At 35.7% G+C, this 17564-nt stretch overlaps 1 protein-coding gene across 2 annotated transcripts in view; it reads right to left on the bottom strand.

Annotated features, from left to right (window-relative positions):
• The window catches only part of LOC124039703 (uncharacterized protein C8orf34 homolog), a 198383-nt gene that overhangs the window by 65946 nt on the left and 114873 nt on the right, over nt 1-17564 (bottom strand). For both annotated transcript variants that reach the window (XM_046355955.1, XM_046355956.1), the window contains one exon: nt 15920-16055. In XM_046355955.1, coding sequence (XP_046211911.1) covers nt 15920-16055 — 136 coding nt within the window. The remainder of the gene's footprint in view (nt 1-15919; nt 16056-17564) is intronic.

The raw sequence follows: 17564 nt of genomic DNA, 5'->3' as shown, positions 1-17564 counted from the left end.
TCATAGAGAACTGAACTAGTATAGTGAGAGAACTGGATTAGTCATAGTGAACAGAGAACTGAACTAGTATAGTGAGAGAACTGGATTAGTATAGTCATAGAGAACTGAACTAGTATAGTGAGAGAACTGGATTAGTATAGTCATAGAGAACTGAACTAGTATAGTGAGAGAACTGGATTAGTATAGTCATAGAGAACTGAACTAGTATAGTGAGAGAACTGGATTAGTATAGTGATAAAGAACTGAACTAGTATAGTGAGAGAACTGGATTAGTATAGTCATAGAGAACTGAACTAGTATAGTGAGAGAACTGGATTAGTATAGTGAGAGAACTGGATTAGTATAGTCATAGAGATCTTGGCTTTAGTATAGTGATAAAGAACTGAACTAGTATAGTGAGAGAGCTGGATTAGTATAGTCATAGAGAACTGAACTAGTATAGTGAGAGAACTGGATTAGTATAGTCATAGAGAACTGAACTAGTATAGTGAGAGAAATAGGTGAGAGAACTGGAGTATAGTCATAGAGAACTTGGCTTGTATAGTGATAAAGAACTGAACTAGTATAGTGAGAGAACTGGATTAGTATAGTGATAAATAGTCAACTGAACTAGTATAGTGAGAGAACTGGATTAGTATAGTGATAAAGAACTGAACTAGTATAGTGAGAGAACTGGATTAGTATAGTGAGAGAACTGGATTAGTATAGTGAGAGAACTGGATTAGTATAGTCATAGAGAACTTGGCTTGTATAGTGATAAAGAACTGAACTAGTATAGTGATAGAACTGGATTAGTATAGTGATAAAGAACTGAACTAGTATAGTGAGAAAGAACTGAGAACTGGAACTTAGTATAGTGAGAGAACTGGATTAGTATAGTCATAGAGATCTTGGCTTGTATAGTGATAAAGAACTGAACTAGTATAGTGAGAGAACTGGATTAGTATAGTGAGAGAACTGGATTAGTATAGTCATAGAGAACTTGGCTTGTATAGTGATAAAGAACTGAACTAGTATAGTGAGAGAACTGGATTAGTATAGTCATAGAGAACTGAACTAGTATAGTCTAGTATAGTGATAGTATAGAACTGAACTAGTATAGTGAGAGAACTGGATTAGTATAGTCATAGAGAACTGAACTAGTATAGTGAGAGAACTGGATTAGTATAGTCATAGAGAACTGAACTAGTATAGTGAGAGAACTGGATTAGTATAGTGATAAAGAACTGAACTAGTATAGTGAGAGAACTGGATTAGTATAGTGAGAACTGGATTGAGAGAACTATTAGTATAGTGAGAGAACTGAACTAGTATAGTGAGAGAACTGGATTAGTATAGTGAGAGAACTGGATTAGTATAGTCATAGAGAACTCTTGGCTTTAGTATAGTGATAAAGAACTGAACTAGTATAGTATAGAGAGAACTGGTGATTAGTGATAGTATAGAGAGAACTGGATTAGTATAGTCATAGAGAACTTAGGCTTGTATAGTGATAAAGAACTGAACTAGTATAGTGAGAGAACTGGATTAGTATAGTCATAGAGAACTGAACTAGTATAGTGAGAGAACTGGATTAGTATAGTGATAAAGAACTGAACTAGTGAACTAGTATAGTGAGAGAACTGGATTAGTATAGTGATAGAACTGAACTAGTATAGTGATAAAGAACTGAGTATAGTGAGAGAACTGGATTAGTATAGTGATATTAGTATAGAACTGGATTAGTATAGTGAGAGAACTGGATTAGTATAGTCATAGAGAACTTGGATTAGTATAGTGATAAAGAACTGAACTAGTATAGTGAGAGAACTGGATTAGTATAGTGAGAGAACTGGATTAGTATAGTCATAGAGATCTTGGCTTGTATAGTGATAAAGAACTGAACTAGTATAGTGAGAGAACTGGATTAGTATAGTGAGAGAACTGGATTAGTATAGTCATAGAGAACTTGGCTTGTATAGTGATAAAGAACTGAACTAGTATAGTGAGAGAACTGGATTAGTATAGTCATAGTGATAGAGAACTGAACTAGTATAGTCATAGAGAACTGAACTAGTATAGTGAGAGAACTGGATTAGTATAGTCATAGAGAACTGAACTAGTATAGTCATAGAGAACTGAACTAGTATAGTGAGAGAACTGGATTAGTATAGTCATAGAGAACTGAACTGAAGAACTAGTATAGTGATAAGAACTGGATTAGTATAGTGAGAACTGAACTGGATTAGTATAGTGAGAGAACTGAACTAGTATAGTGAGAGAACTGGATTAGTATAGTCATAGAGAACTTGGCTTGTATAGTGATAAAGAACTGAACTAGTATAGTGATAGAACTGGATTAGTATAGTGAGAGAACTGGATTAGTATAGTCATAGAGATCTTGGCTTGTATAGTGATAAAGAACTGAACTAGTATAGTGAGAGAACTGGATTAGTATAGTGAGAGAACTGGATTAGTATAGTCATAGAGAACTTGGCTTGTATAGTGATAAAGAACTGAACTAGTATAGTGAGAGAACTGGATTAGTATAGTCATAGAGAACTGAACTAGTATAGTCATAGAGAACTGAACTAGTATAGTGAGAGAACTGGACTAGTATAGTCATAGAGAACTGAACTAGTATAGTGAGAGAACTGGATTAGTATAGTCATAGAGAACTGAACTAGTATAGTGAGAGAACTGGATTAGTATAGTCATAGAGAACTGAACTAGTATAGTGAGAGAACTGGATTAGTATAGTCATAGAGAACTGAACTAGTATAGTGAGAGAACTGGATTAGTATAGTGATAAAGAACTGAACTAGTATAGTGAGAGAACTGGATTAGTATAGTGATAGAGAACTGAACTAGTATAGTGAGAGAACTGGATTAGTATAGTGAGAGAACTGGATTAGTATAGTGAGAGAACTGGATTAGTATAGTCATAGAGAACTTGGCTTGTATAGTGATAAAGAACTGAACTAGTATAGTGATAGAACTGGATTAGTATAGTGAGAGAACTGGATTAGTATAGTCATAGAGAACTTGGCTTGTATAGTGATAAAGAACTGAACTAGTATAGTGAGAGAACTGGATTAGTATAGTGATAAAGAACTGAACTAGTATAGTGAGAGAACTGGATTAGTATAGTGATAAAGAACTGAACTAGTATAGTGAGAGAACTGGATTAGTATAGTGAGAGAACTGGATTAGTATAGTGAGAGAACTGGATTAGTATAGTGATAGAACTGGATTAGTATAGTGAGAGAACCGGATTAGTATAGTCATAGAGAACTTGGCTTGTATAGTGATAAAGAACTGAACTAGTATAGTGATAGAACTGGATTAGTATAGTGAGAGAACTGGATTAGTATAGTCATAGAGATCTTGGCTTGTATAGTGATAAAGAACTGAACTAGTATAGTGAGAGAACTGGATTAGTATAGTGAGAGAACTGGATTAGTATAGTCATAGAGAACTTGGCTTGTATAGTGATAAAGAACTGAACTAGTATAGTGAGAGAACTGGATTAGTATAGTCATAGAGAACTGAACTAGTATAGTCATAGAGAACTGAACTAGTATAGTGAGAGAACAGGATTAGTATAGTCATAGAGAACTGAACTAGTATAGTGAGAGAACTGGATTAGTATAGTGATAATAAGAACTGAACTAGTATAGTGAGAGAACTGGATTAGTATAGTGAGAGAACTGGATTAGTATAGTGAGAGAACTGGATTAGTATAGTGAGAGAACCGGATTAGTATAGTCATAGAGAACTTGGCTTGTATAGTGATAAAGAACTGAACTAGTATAGTGATAGAACTGGATTAGTATAGTGAGAGAACTGGATTAGTATAGTCATAGAGATCTTGGCTTGTATAGTGATAAAGAACTGAACTAGTATAGTGAGAGAACTGGATTAGTATAGTGAGAGAACTGGATTAGTATAGTCATAGAGAACTTGGCTTGTATAGTGATAAAGAACTGAACTAGTATAGTGAGAGAACTGGATTAGTATAGTCATAGAGAACTGAACTAGTATAGTCATAGAGAACTGAACTAGTATAGTGAGAGAACAGGATTAGTATAGTCATAGAGAACTGAACTAGTATAGTGAGAGAACTGGATTAGTATAGTCATAGAGAACTGAACTAGGATAGTGAGAGAACTGGATTAGTATAGTCATAGAGAACTGAACTAGTATAGTGAGAGAACTGGATTAATATAGTCATAGAGAACTGAACTAGTATAGTGAGAGAACTGGATTAGTATAGTGATAAAGAACTGAACTAGTATAGTGAGAGAACTGGATTAGTATAGTCATAGAGAACTGAACTAGTATAGTGAGAGAACTGGATTAGTATAGTGAGAGAACTGGATTAGTATAGTGAGAGAACTGAACTAGGATTAGTATAGTCATAGAGAACTTGGCTTGTATAGTGATAAAGAACTGAACTAGTATAGTGATAGAACTGGATTAGTATAGTGATAGAGAAACTGGATTAGTATAGTCATAGAGATCTTGGCTTGTATAGTGATAAAGAACTGAACTAGTATAGTGAGAGAACTGGATTAGTATAGTGAGAGAACTGGATTAGTATAGTCATAGAGAACTTGGCTTGTATAGTGATAAAGAACTGAACTAGTATAGTGAGAGAACTGGATTAGTATAGTCATAGAGAACTGAACTAGTATAGTCATAGTAGAACTGAACTAGTATAGTGAGAGAACAGGATTAGTATAGTCATAGAGAACTGAACTAGTATAGTGAGAGAACTGGATTAGTATAGTCATAGAGAACTGAACTAGTATAGTGAGAGAACTGGATTAGTATAGTCATAGAGAACTGAACTAGTATAGTGAGAGAACTGGATTAGTATAGTGATAAAGAACTGAACTAGTATAGTGAGAGAACTGGATTAGTATAGTCATAGAGAACTGAACTAGTATAGTGAGAGAACTGGATTAGTATAGTGAGAGAACTGGATTAGTATAGTCATAGAGATCTTGGCTTGTATAGTGATAAAGAACTGAACTAGTATAGTGAGAGAACTGGTATTAGTATAGTCATAGAGAACTGAACTAGTATAGTGAGAGAACTGGATTAGTATAGTCATAGAGAACTGAACTAGTATAGTGAGAGAAATAGGATTAGTATAGTCATAGAGAACTTGGCTTGTATAGTGATAAAGAACTGAACTAGTATAGTGAGAGAACTGGATTAGTATAGTGATAAAGAACTGAACTAGTATAGTGAGAGAACTGGATTAGTATAGTGATAAAGAACTGAACTAGTATAGTGAGAGAACTGGATTAGTATAGTGAGAGAACTGGATTAGTATAGTGAGAGAACTGGATTAGTATAGTCATAGAGAACTTGGCTGGATTAGTATAGTGATAAAGAACTGAACTAGTATAGTGATAGAACTGGATTAGTATAGTGATAAAGAACTGAACTAGTATAGTGAGAGAACTGAACTAGTATAGTGATTGGATTAGTATAGTGAGAGAACTGGATTAGTATAGTCATAGAGATCTTGGCTTGTATAGTGATAAAGAACTGAACTAGTATAGTGAGAGAACTGGATTAGTATAGTGAGAGAACTGGATTAGTATAGTCATAGAGAACTTGGCTTGTATAGTGATAAAGAACTGAACTAGTATAGTGAGAGAACTGGATTAGTATAGTCATAGAGAACTGAACTAGTATAGTCATAGAGAACTGAACTAGTATAGTGAGAGAACTGGATTAGTATAGTCATAGAGAACTGAACTAGTATAGTGAGAGAACTGGATTAGTATAGTCATAGAGAACTGAACTAGGATAGTGAGAGAACTGGATTAGTATAGTCATAGAGAACTGAACTAGTATAGTGAGAGAACTGGATTAGTATAGTCATAGAGAAACTGAACTAGTATAGTGAGAGAACTGGATTAGTATAGTGATAAAGAACTGAACTAGTATAGTGAGAGAACTGGATTAGTATAGTGAGAGAACTGGATTAGTATAGTCATAGAGATCTTGGCTTGTATAGTGATAAAGAACTGAACTAGTATAGTGAGAGAACTGGATTAGTATAGTGAGAGAACTGGATTAGTATAGTCATAGAGAACTTGGCTTGTATAGTGATAAAGAACTGAACTAGTATAGTGAGAGAACTGGATTAGTATAGTCATAGAGAACTGAACTAGTATAGTCATAGAGAACTGAACTAGTATAGTGAGAGAACTGGATTAGTATAGTCATAGAGAACTGAACTAGTATAGTGAGAGAACTGGATTAGTATAGTCATAGAGAACTGAACTAGTATAGTCATAGAGAACTGAACTAGTATAGTGAGAGAACAGGATTAGTATAGTCATAGAGAACTGAACTAGTATAGTGAGAGAACTGGATTAGTATAGTCATAGAGAACTGAACTAGGATAGTGAGAGAACTGGATTAGTATAGTCATAGAGAACTGAACTAGGATAGTGAGAGAACTGGATTAGTATAGTCATAGAGAACTGAACTAGTATAGTGAGAGAACTGGATTAATATAGTCATAGAGAACTGAACTAGTATAGTGAGAGAACTGGATTAGTATAGTGATAAAGAACTGAACTAGTATAGTGAGAGAACTGGATTAGTATAGTCATAGAGAACTGAACTAGTATAGTGAGAGAACTGGATTAGTATAGTGAGAGAACTGGATTAGTATAGTCATAGAGATCTTGGCTTGTATAGTGATAAAGAACTGAACTAGTATAGTGAGAGAGCTGGATTAGTATAGTCATAGAGAACTGAACTAGTATAGTGAGAGAACTGGATTAGTATAGTGATAAAGAACTGAACTAGTATAGTGAGAGAACTGGATTAGTATAGTGAGAGAACTGGATTAGTATAGTGAGAGAACTGGATTAGTATAGTCATAGAGAACTTGGCTTGTATAGTGATAAAGAACTGAACTAGTATAGTGATAGAACTGGATTAGTATAGTGATAAAGAACTGAACTAGTATAGTGAGAGAACTGGATTAGTATAGTGAGAGAACTGGATTAGTATAGTCATAGAGATCTTGGCTTGTATAGTGATAAAGAACTGAACTAGTATAGTGAGAGAACTGGATTAGTATAGTGAGAGAACTGGATTAGTATAGTCATAGAGAACTTGGCTTGTATAGTGATAAAGAACTGAACTAGTATAGTGAGAGAACTGGATGGATTAGTATAGTCATAGAGAACTGAACTAGTATAGTCATAGAGAACTGAACTAGTATAGTGAGAGAACTGGATTAGTATAGTCATAGAGAACTGAACTAGTATAGTGAGAGAACTGGATTAGTATAGTCATAGAGAACTGAACTAGTATAGTGAGAGAACTGGATTAGTATAGTCATAGAGAACTGAACTAGTATAGTGAGAGAACTGGATTAGTATAGTGATAAAGAACTGAACTAGTATAGTGAGAACTGGATTAGTATAGTGAGAGAACTGGATTAGTATAGTGAGAGAGAACTGGATTAGTATAGTGATAAAGAGAACTAGTATAGTGAGTATAGTGATAAAGAACTGAACTTAGTATAGTGAGAGAACTGGATTAGTATAGTGAGAGAACTGGATTAGTGATAAAGAGAACTGAACTTATAGTGATAGAACTGAACTAGTATAGTGAGAGAACTGGATTAGTATAGTCATAGAGATCTTGGCTTGTATAGTGATAAAGAACTGAACTAGTATAGTGAGAGAACTGGATTAGTATAGTGATAAAGAACTGAACTAGTATAGTGAGAGAACTGGATTAGTATAGTGATAAAGAACTGAACTAGTATAGTGAGAGAACTGGATTAGTATAGTGAGAGAACTGGATTAGTATAGTCATAGAGAACTGAACTGGATTAGTATAGGATTAGTATAGTCATAGAGAACTTGGCTTGTATAGTGATAAAGAACTGAACTAGTATAGTGAGAGAACTGGATTAGTATAGTGATAAAGAACTGAACTAGTATAGTGAGAGAACTGGATTAGTATAGTGAGAGAACTGGATTAGTATAGTCATAGAGATCTTGGCTTGTATAGTGATAAAGAACTGAACTAGTATAGTGAGAGAACTGGATTAGTATAGTGAGAGAACTGGATTAGTATAGTCATAGAGAACTGGCTAGTATAGTGATAGAGAACTGAACTAGTATAGTGATAAAGAACTGAACTAGTATAGTGAGAGAACTGGATTAGTATAGTCATAGAGAACTGAACTAGTATAGTCATAGAGAACTGAACTAGTATAGTGAGAGAACTGGATTAGTATAGTCATAGAGAACTGAACTAGTATAGTGAGAGAACTGGATTAGTATAGTCATAGAGAACTGAACTAGGATAGTGAGAGAACTGGATTAGTATAGTCATAGAGAACTGAACTAGTATAGTGAGAGAACTGGATTAGTATAGTCATAGAGAACTGAACTAGTATAGTGAGAGAACTGGATTAGTATAGTGATAAAGAACTGAACTAGTATAGTGAGAGAACTGGATTAGTATAGTGAGAGAACTGGATTAGTATAGTCATAGAGATCTTGGCTTGTATAGTGATAAAGAACTGAACTAGTATAGTGAGAGAACTGGATTAGTATAGTGAGAGAACTGGATTAGTATAGTCATAGAGAACTTGGCTTGTATAGTGATAAAGAACTGAACTAGTATAGTGAGAGAACTGGATTAGTATAGTCATAGAGAACTGAACTAGTATAGTCATAGAGAACTGAACTAGTATAGTGAGAGAACTGGATTAGTATAGTCATAGAGAACTGAACTAGTATAGTGAGAGAACTGGATTAGTATAGTCATAGAGAACTTGGCTTGTATAGTGATAAAGAACTGAACTAGTATAGTGAGAGAACTGGATTAGTATAGTCATAGAGAACTGAACTAGTATAGTCATAGAGAACTGAACTAGTATAGTGAGAGAACTGGATTAGTATAGTCATAGAGAACTGAACTAGTATAGTGAGAGAACTGGATTAGTATAGTCATAGAGAACTGAACTAGGATAGTGAGAGAACTGGATTAGTATAGTCATAGAGAACTGAACTAGTATAGTGAGAGAACTGGATTAGTATAGTCATAGAGAACTGAACTAGTATAGTGAGAGAACTGGATTAGTATAGTGATAAAGAACTGAACTAGTATAGTGAGAGAACTGGATTAGTATAGTGAGAGAACTGGATTAGTATAGTCATAGAGATCTTGGCTTGTATAGTGATAAAGAACTGAACTAGTATAGTGAGAGAACTGGATTAGTATAGTGAGAGAACTGGATTAGTATAGTCATAGAGAACTTGGCTTGTATAGTGATAAAGAACTGAACTAGTATAGTGAGAGAACTGGATTAGTATAGTCATAGAGAACTGAACTAGTATAGTCATAGAGAACTGAACTAGTATAGTGAGAGAACTGGATTAGTATAGTCATAGAGAACTGAACTAGTATAGTGAGAGAACTGGATTAGTATAGTCATAGAGAACTGAACTAGTATAGTCATAGAGAACTGAACTAGTATAGTGAGAGAACTGGATTAGTATAGTCATAGAGAACTGAACTAGTATAGTGAGAGAACTGGATTAGTATAGTGATAAAGAACTGAACTAGTATAGTGAGAGAACTGGATTAGTATAGTGAGAGAACTGGATTAGAATAGTCATAGAGATCTTGGCTTGTATAGTGATAAAGAACTGAACTAGTATAGTGAGAGAACTGGATTAGTATAGTGAGAGAACTGGATTAGTATAGTGAGAGAACTGGATTAGTATAGTCATAGAGAACTTGGCTTGTATAGTGATAAAGAACTGAACTAGTATAGTGAGAGAACTGGATTAGTATAGTCATAGAGAACTGAACTAGTATAGTCATAGAGAACTGAACTAGTATAGTGAGAGAACTGGATTAGTATAGTCATAGAGAACTGAACTAGTATAGTGAGAGAACTGGATTAGTATAGTCATAGAGAACTGAACTAGGATAGTGAGAGAACTGGATTAGTATAGTCATAGAGAACTGAACTAGTATAGTGAGAGAACTGGATTAGAGAACTATAGTCATAGAGAACTGAACTAGTATAGTGAGAGAACTGGATTAGTATAGTCATAGAGAACTGAACTAGTATAGTGAGAGAACTGGATTAATATAGTCATAGAGAACTGAACTAGTATAGTGAGAGAACTGGATTAGTATAGTGATAAAGAACTGAACTAGTATAGTGAGAGAACTGGATTAGTATAGTGATAAAGAACTGAACTAGTATAGTGAGAGAACTGGATTAGTATAGTCAGAGAACTGAACTAGTATAGTCATAGAGAACTGAACTAGTATAGTGAGAGAACTGGATTAGTATAGTCATAGAGAACTGAACTAGTATAGTGAGAGAACTGGATTAGTATAGTCATAGAGAACTTGGCTTGTATAGTGATAAAGAACTGAACTAGTATAGTGAGAGAACTGGATTAGTATAGTCATAGAGAACTGAACTAGTATAGTCATAGAGAACTGAACTAGTATAGTGAGAGAACTGGATTAGTATAGTCATAGAGAACTGAACTAGTATAGTGAGAGAACTGGATTAGTATAGTCATAGAGAACTGAACTAGGATAGTGAACTAGAGAAGAACTGGATTAGTATAGTCATAGAGAACTGAACTAGTATAGTGAGAGAACTGGATTAGTATAGTCATAGAACTGAACTGATAGTGAGAGAACTGGAGTATAGTGAGAGAACTGGATTAGTATAGTCATAGAGATCTTGATAATAAAGAACTGAACTAGTATAGTGAGAGAACTGGATTAGTATAGTGAGAGAACTGGATTAGTATAGTCATAGAGATCTTGGCTTGTATAGTGATAAAGAACTGAACTAGTATAGTGAGAGAACTGGATTAGTATAGTGAGAGAACTGGATTAGTATAGTCATAGAGAACTTGGCTTGTATAGTGATAAAGAACTGAACTAGTATAGTGAGAGAACTGGATTAGTATAGTCATAGAGAACTGAACTAGTATAGTCATAGAGAACTGAACTAGTATAGTGAGAGAACTGGATTAGTATAGTCATAGAGAACTGAACTAGTATAGTGAGAGAACTGGATTAGTATAGTCATAGAGAACTGAACTAGTATAGTGAGAGAACTGGATTAGTATAGTGAGAGAACTGGATTAGTATAGTCATAGAGAACTGAACTAGTATAGTGAGAGAACTGGATTAGTATAGTGATAAAGAACTGAACTAGTATAGTGAGAGAACTGGATTAGTATAGTGAGAGAACTGGATTAGTATAGTCATAGAGATCTTGGCTTGTATAGTGATAAAGAACTGATAAAGAACTGAACTAGTATAGTGAGAGAACTGGATTAGTATAGTGAGAGAACTGGATTAGTATAGTCATAGAGAACTTGGCTTGTATAGTGATAAAGAACTGAACTAGTATAGTGAGAGAACTGGATTAGTATAGTCATAGAGAACTGAACTAGTATAGTCATAGAGAACTGAACTAGTATAGTGAGAGAACTGGATTAGTATAGTCATAGAGAACTGAACTAGTATAGTGAGAGAACTGGATTAGTATAGTCATAGAGAACTGAACTAGTATAGTGAGAGAACTGGATTAGTATAGTCATAGAGAACTGAACTAGTATAGTGAGAGAACTGGATTAGTATAGTCATAGAGAACTGAACTAGTATAGTGAGAGAACTGGATTAGTATAGTAATAGAGAACTTGGCTTGTATAGTGATAAAGAACTGAGCTAGTATAGTGAGAGAACTGGCTAGTATAGTGATAAAGAACTGAACTAGTATAGTGAGAGAACTAGGCTAGTATAGTGATAAAGAACTGAACTAGTATAGTGAGAGAACTGGATTAGTATAGTCTGGATTAGTTGGCTTGTATAGAGAACTGGACTAGTATAGTCATAGAGAACTGAACTAGCTTGTATAGTGATAAAGAACTGAACTAGTATAGTGAGAGAACTGGATTAGTATAGTCATAGAGAACTGGGCTTGTATAGTGATAAAGAACTGAACTAGTATAGTGAGAGAACTGGGCACTGAGAACTGGGCTTGTATAGTGATAAAGAACTGAACTAGTATAGTGAGAGAACTGGATTAGTATAGTCATAGAGAACTGAACTAGTATAGTCAGAGAACTGAACTAGGAACTGATAGTGAGAGAACTGGATTAGTATAGTCATAGAGAACTGGATTAGTATAGTCATAGAAACTGAACTAGTATAGTGAGAGAACTGGATTAGTATAGTCATAGAGAACTGAACTAGTATAGTGAGAGAACTGGATTAGTATAGTAATAGAGAACTTGGCTTGTATAGTGATAAAGAGAACTGAGCTAGTATAGTGAGAGAACTAGGCTAGTATAGTGATAAAGAACTGAACTAGTATAGTGAGAGAACTAGGCTAGTATAGTGATAAAGAACTGAACTAGTATAGTGAGAGAACTGGATTAGTATAGTCATAGAGAACTTGGCTTGTATAGTGATAAAGAACTGGACTAGTATAGTCATAGAGAACTTGGCTTGTATAGTGATAAAGAACTGAACTAGTATAGTGAGAGAACTGGGCTAGTATAGTCATAGAGAACTGGGCTTGTATAGTGATAAAGAACTGAACTAGTATAGTGAGAGAACTGGGCAAGTATAGTCATAGAGAACTGGGCTTGTATAGTGATAAAGAACTGAACTAGTATAGTGAGAGAACTGGATTAGTATAGTCATAGAGAACTTGGCTTGTATAGCGATAAAGAACTGAACTAGGATAGTGAGAGAACTGGATTAGTATAGTCATAGAGAACTGAACTAGTATAGTGAGAGAACTGGATTAGTATAGTCATAGAGAACTGAACTAGTATAGTGAGAGAACTGGATTAGTATAGTAATAGAGAACTTGGCTTGTATAGTGATAAAGAACTGAGCTAGTATAGTGAGAGAACTAGGCTAGTATAGTGATAAAGAACTGAACTAGTATAGTGAGAGAACTAGGCTAGTATAGTGATAAAGAACTGAACTAGTATAGTGAGAGAACTGGATTAGTATAGTCATAGAGAACTTGGCTTGTATAGTGATAAAGAACTGGACTAGTATAGTCATAGAGAACTTGGCTTGTATAGTGATAAAGAACTGAACTAGTATAGTGAGAGAACTGGGCTAGTATAGTCATAGAGAACTGAACTAGTATAGTGAGAGAACTGGATTAGTATAGTGATAAAGAACTGAACTAGTATAGTGAGAGAACTGGATTAGTATAGTGAGAGAACTGGATTAGAATAGTCATAGAGATCTTGGCTTGTATAGTGATAAAGAACTGAACTAGTATAGTGAGAGAACTGGATTAGTATAGTGAGAGAACTGGATTAGTATAGTCATAGAGAACTTGGCTTGTATAGTGATAAAGAACTGAACTAGTATAGTGAGAGAACTGGATTAGTATAGTCATAGAGAACTGAACTAGTATAGTCATAGAGAACTGAACTAGTATAGTGAGAGAACTGGATTAGTATAGTCATAGAGAACTGAACTAGTATAGTGAGAGAACTGGATTAGTATAGTCATAGAGAACTGAACTAGGATAGTGAGAGAACTGGATTAGTATAGTCATAGAGAACTGAACTAGTATAGTGAGAGAACTGGATTAGTATAGTCATAGAGAACTGAACTAGTATAGTGAGAGAACTGGATTAGTATAGTAATAGAGAACTTGGCTTGTATAGTGATAAAGAACTGAGCTAGTATAGTGAGAGAACTAGGCTAGTATAGTGATAAAGAACTGAACTAGTATAGTGAGAGAACTAGGCTAGTATAGTGATAAAGAACTGAACTAGTATAGTGAGAGAACTGGATTAGTATAGTCATAGAGAACTTGGCTTGTATAGTGATAAAGAACTGGACTAGTATAGTCATAGAGAACTTGGCTTGTATAGTGATAAAGAACTGAACTAGTATAGTGAGAGAACTGGGCTAGTATAGTCATAGAGAACTGGGCTTGTATAGTGATAAAGAACTGAACTAGTATAGTGAGAGAACTGGGCAAGTATAGTCATAGAGAACTGGGCTTGTATAGTGATAAAGAACTGAACTAGTATAGTGAGAGAACTGGATTAGTATAGTCATAGAGAACTTGGCTTGTATAGCGATAAAGAACTGAACTAGGATAGTGAGAGAACTGGATTAGTATAGTCATAGAGAACTGAACTAGTATAGTGAGAGAACTGGATTAGTATAGTCATAGAGAACTGAACTAGTATAGTGAGAGAACTGGATTAGTATAGTAATAGAGAACTTGGCTTGTATAGTGATAAAGAACTGAGCTAGTATAGTGAGAGAACTAGGCTAGTATAGTGATAAAGAACTGAACTAGTATAGTGAGAGAACTAGGCTAGTATAGTGATAAAGAACTGAACTAGTATAGTGAGAGAACTGGATTAGTATAGTCATAGAGAACTTGGCTTGTATAGTGATAAAGAACTGGACTAGTATAGTCATAGAGAACTTGGCTTGTATAGTGATAAAGAACTGTACTAGTATAGTGAGAGAACTGGGCTAGTATAGTCATAGAGAACTGGGCTTGTATAGTGATAAAGAACTGAACTAGTATAGTGAGAGAACTGGGCAAGTATAGTCATAGAGAACTTGGCTTGTATAGTGATAAAGAACTGAACTAGTATAGTGAGAGAACTGGATTAGTATAGTCATAGAGAACTTGGCTTGTATAGCGATAAAGAACTGAACTAGTATAGTGAGAGAACTGGATTAGTATAGTCATAGAGAACTTGGCTTGTATAGTGATAAAGAACTGAACTAGTATAGTGAGAGAACTGGATTAGTATAGTGATAAAGAACTGAACTAGTATAGTGAGAGAACTGGATTAGTATAGTCATAGAGAACTTGGCTTGTATAGTGATAAAGAACTGAACTAGTATAGTGAGAGAACTGGATTAGTATAGTGATAAAGAACTGAACTAGTATAGTGAGAGAACTGGATTAGTATAGTCATAGAGAACTTGGCTTGTATAGTGATAAAGAACTGAACTAGTATAGTGAGAGAACTGGATTAGTATAGTGATAAAGAACTGAACTAGTATAGTGAGAGAACTGGATTAGTATAGTGAGAGAACCGGATTAGTATAGTCATAGAGAACTTGGCTAGTATAGTGATAAAGAACTGAACTAGTATAGTGAGAGAACTGGGCTGGTATAGTCATAGAGAACTTAACTAGTATAGTGATAAAGAACTGAACTAGTATAGTGAGAGAACTGGGCTAGTATAGTCAGAGAAGTTGGCTAGTATAGTGATATAGAACTGGTCTAGTATAGTGATAGAGAACTGGACTAGTATAGTCATAGAGAACTTAACTAGTATAGTGATAGGGAACTGGGCTCGTATAGTGATAGAGAACTGGGTGAGTATAGTGGTAAAGAACTGGGCTAGTATAGTGATAGAGAACTGGACTAGTATAGTGATAGAGAACTTAACTAGTATAGTGATAGGGAAATGGGCTCGTATAGTGATAGAGAACTGGGCGAGTATAGTGATAAAGAACTGGGCTAGTATAGTGATAGAACACTGGGCTAGTATAGTGATAGAACACTGGGATAGTATAGTGATAGAACACTGGGCTAGTATAGTGATAAGGAACTGGGCTAGTATAGTGATAAGGAACTGGGCCTATGGACACTGCAGTAATAAGTCAGGCAAGCATTTTTCATATGCAGTACCCTATCTGCTCAGACAAATGCACTCACTGAGCAGAGAGAAGAGGAGTCTTTGGACACAGACCTGCCCCACTCTCTCTTTACCAAGTTATAGAGCAGACAGACAACCAATCAGCCAAACAGACACAAAGACACACTGGCACAGGTAAGGCCCAGGTAACCCCCAGGTCAGAGTAAAGGATAAATATTTACCTTGCACACCTTGAGCAGATGTTGAGTGTGACCTTTGCTTGGGGCTCTGGGAGGTAGGAGCTACGACCCTGACTGAACTTACTTCCTGACGGGGCCAGTCCTGTTACCCCCTCCATACGCAGGTCATCTAGGTCCTCTATGTAGAGAGAGGAGAGAGTGCGAGAGGAGAGAGAGGGAGAAAGGGGAGGGAGAGAGGGAGACAGGGAAGAGAGAGAATGGGTGAAGTACAGGGAGATGGAGTGAGGAAGAGGGATGAGGAATAGAAGGAAAGAGTGAGAGAGGGAAAGAGGGAGAGAAGGAGAGGGACAGTCATTTATCATAGTCACTGAGTCATCAACAGATGCATTGTATCTGTCTTAGCTGTCTCAGCCGTCCAGAACTGAGGAAGGATGAACCAACACACACACACACACACACACACACACACTAAGAGACGATAGACTGACAAGACTATCTTGCATCAATTAGCCAATAAATAGATGGTGGTTGTAAGGAGAAGAGACAGAGAAGGCAGTCCTGAAGGAGAGATGATGAGAGAGAGACCACACATCCTGACCAGAGAGAAGGGGAGAAGTTTCTCTGTGTGTTCTCTCCCTGTGTCCTCATAAGAACAGTCCTCGGTCTGCATGACTCTCTAAAGAGCTCCATATGAACTAGACACGCCAGTGTCATCCCCTCTCCTTCTCCCCAGTCTCTCTGTCTCTTTCAGCCCCCCCCCTCTATCTCTCTCTCTCTGGTTTGTTTTAACATACTGCTGTTGGACAGGGAGATAAAGCTGAACTGAGATCCACACGCGATAGTGTTCCCAGGTTCAGTGCTGTGCGTTCCCACGTTCACCACTGGGCCCATGTTCAGCTTTAACCAGGCTTATATGATCAGGTATCAGAGAATATAATTTTCAGCTTCAAGGCAAAGTAGGTGACACGCGTTTCAGTAACAGAGACAATAATACAATCATTGAGAACAGAAAGCATAACTTCGTTTGCGTTCCAAATGACAGCCTTGTCCCTTTATGGCTTTGTGGACCCTGGTCAAAAGTAGTGCACTATATAGAGAATAGGGTTCCATTTGGGATGCACTTTTCGGTAACAGAGACAATAATACAATCATTGAGAACAGAAAGCATAACCTTGTTTGCGTTCCAAATAACAGCCTAGTCCTTTTATGGCTTTGTGGACCCTGGTCAAAAGTAGTGCACTATATAGAGAATAGGGTTCCATTTGGGATGCACACTCAGTCTAATAAGCAGGGTCATGACTGAGTAGAAAAGAAGGGTAGTAAAATATAAATAACTTCATGTTTATTGTCACAAAACTAAAACCAGTAACGCTTTATTAAATATAGCAGGACATCAAAGAGGGATGTAAACTCGACAGCAAGTTCTTGGTTCTGAATAAATGTTTTGTGAGACACATTGCAACAATTATATAGCGTAAGTCTGAATTTGTATGTTGATGACATGAGTCATGGTCTGAGTTAGCTAACTGTTGGTAAAGATATATAATATAGCTTTTTATTAACAAGTTGATGTCTTAAAGGTCCAATGCAGCCGTTTTTATCTCAATATCAAATCATTTCTGGGTAACAATTAAGTCAAATGGTTCAAAAGAACATTTTAAACAACAATTAATTCTTGGCAAAAAGC

The sequence above is a fragment of the Oncorhynchus gorbuscha genome, linkage group LG07 (assembly GCF_021184085.1).
Source record: "Oncorhynchus gorbuscha isolate QuinsamMale2020 ecotype Even-year linkage group LG07, OgorEven_v1.0, whole genome shotgun sequence".
In the NCBI taxonomy this organism is placed as follows: Eukaryota; Metazoa; Chordata; class Actinopteri; order Salmoniformes; family Salmonidae; genus Oncorhynchus; species Oncorhynchus gorbuscha.
This window is presented reverse-complemented; position numbering and strand designations above follow the sequence as displayed.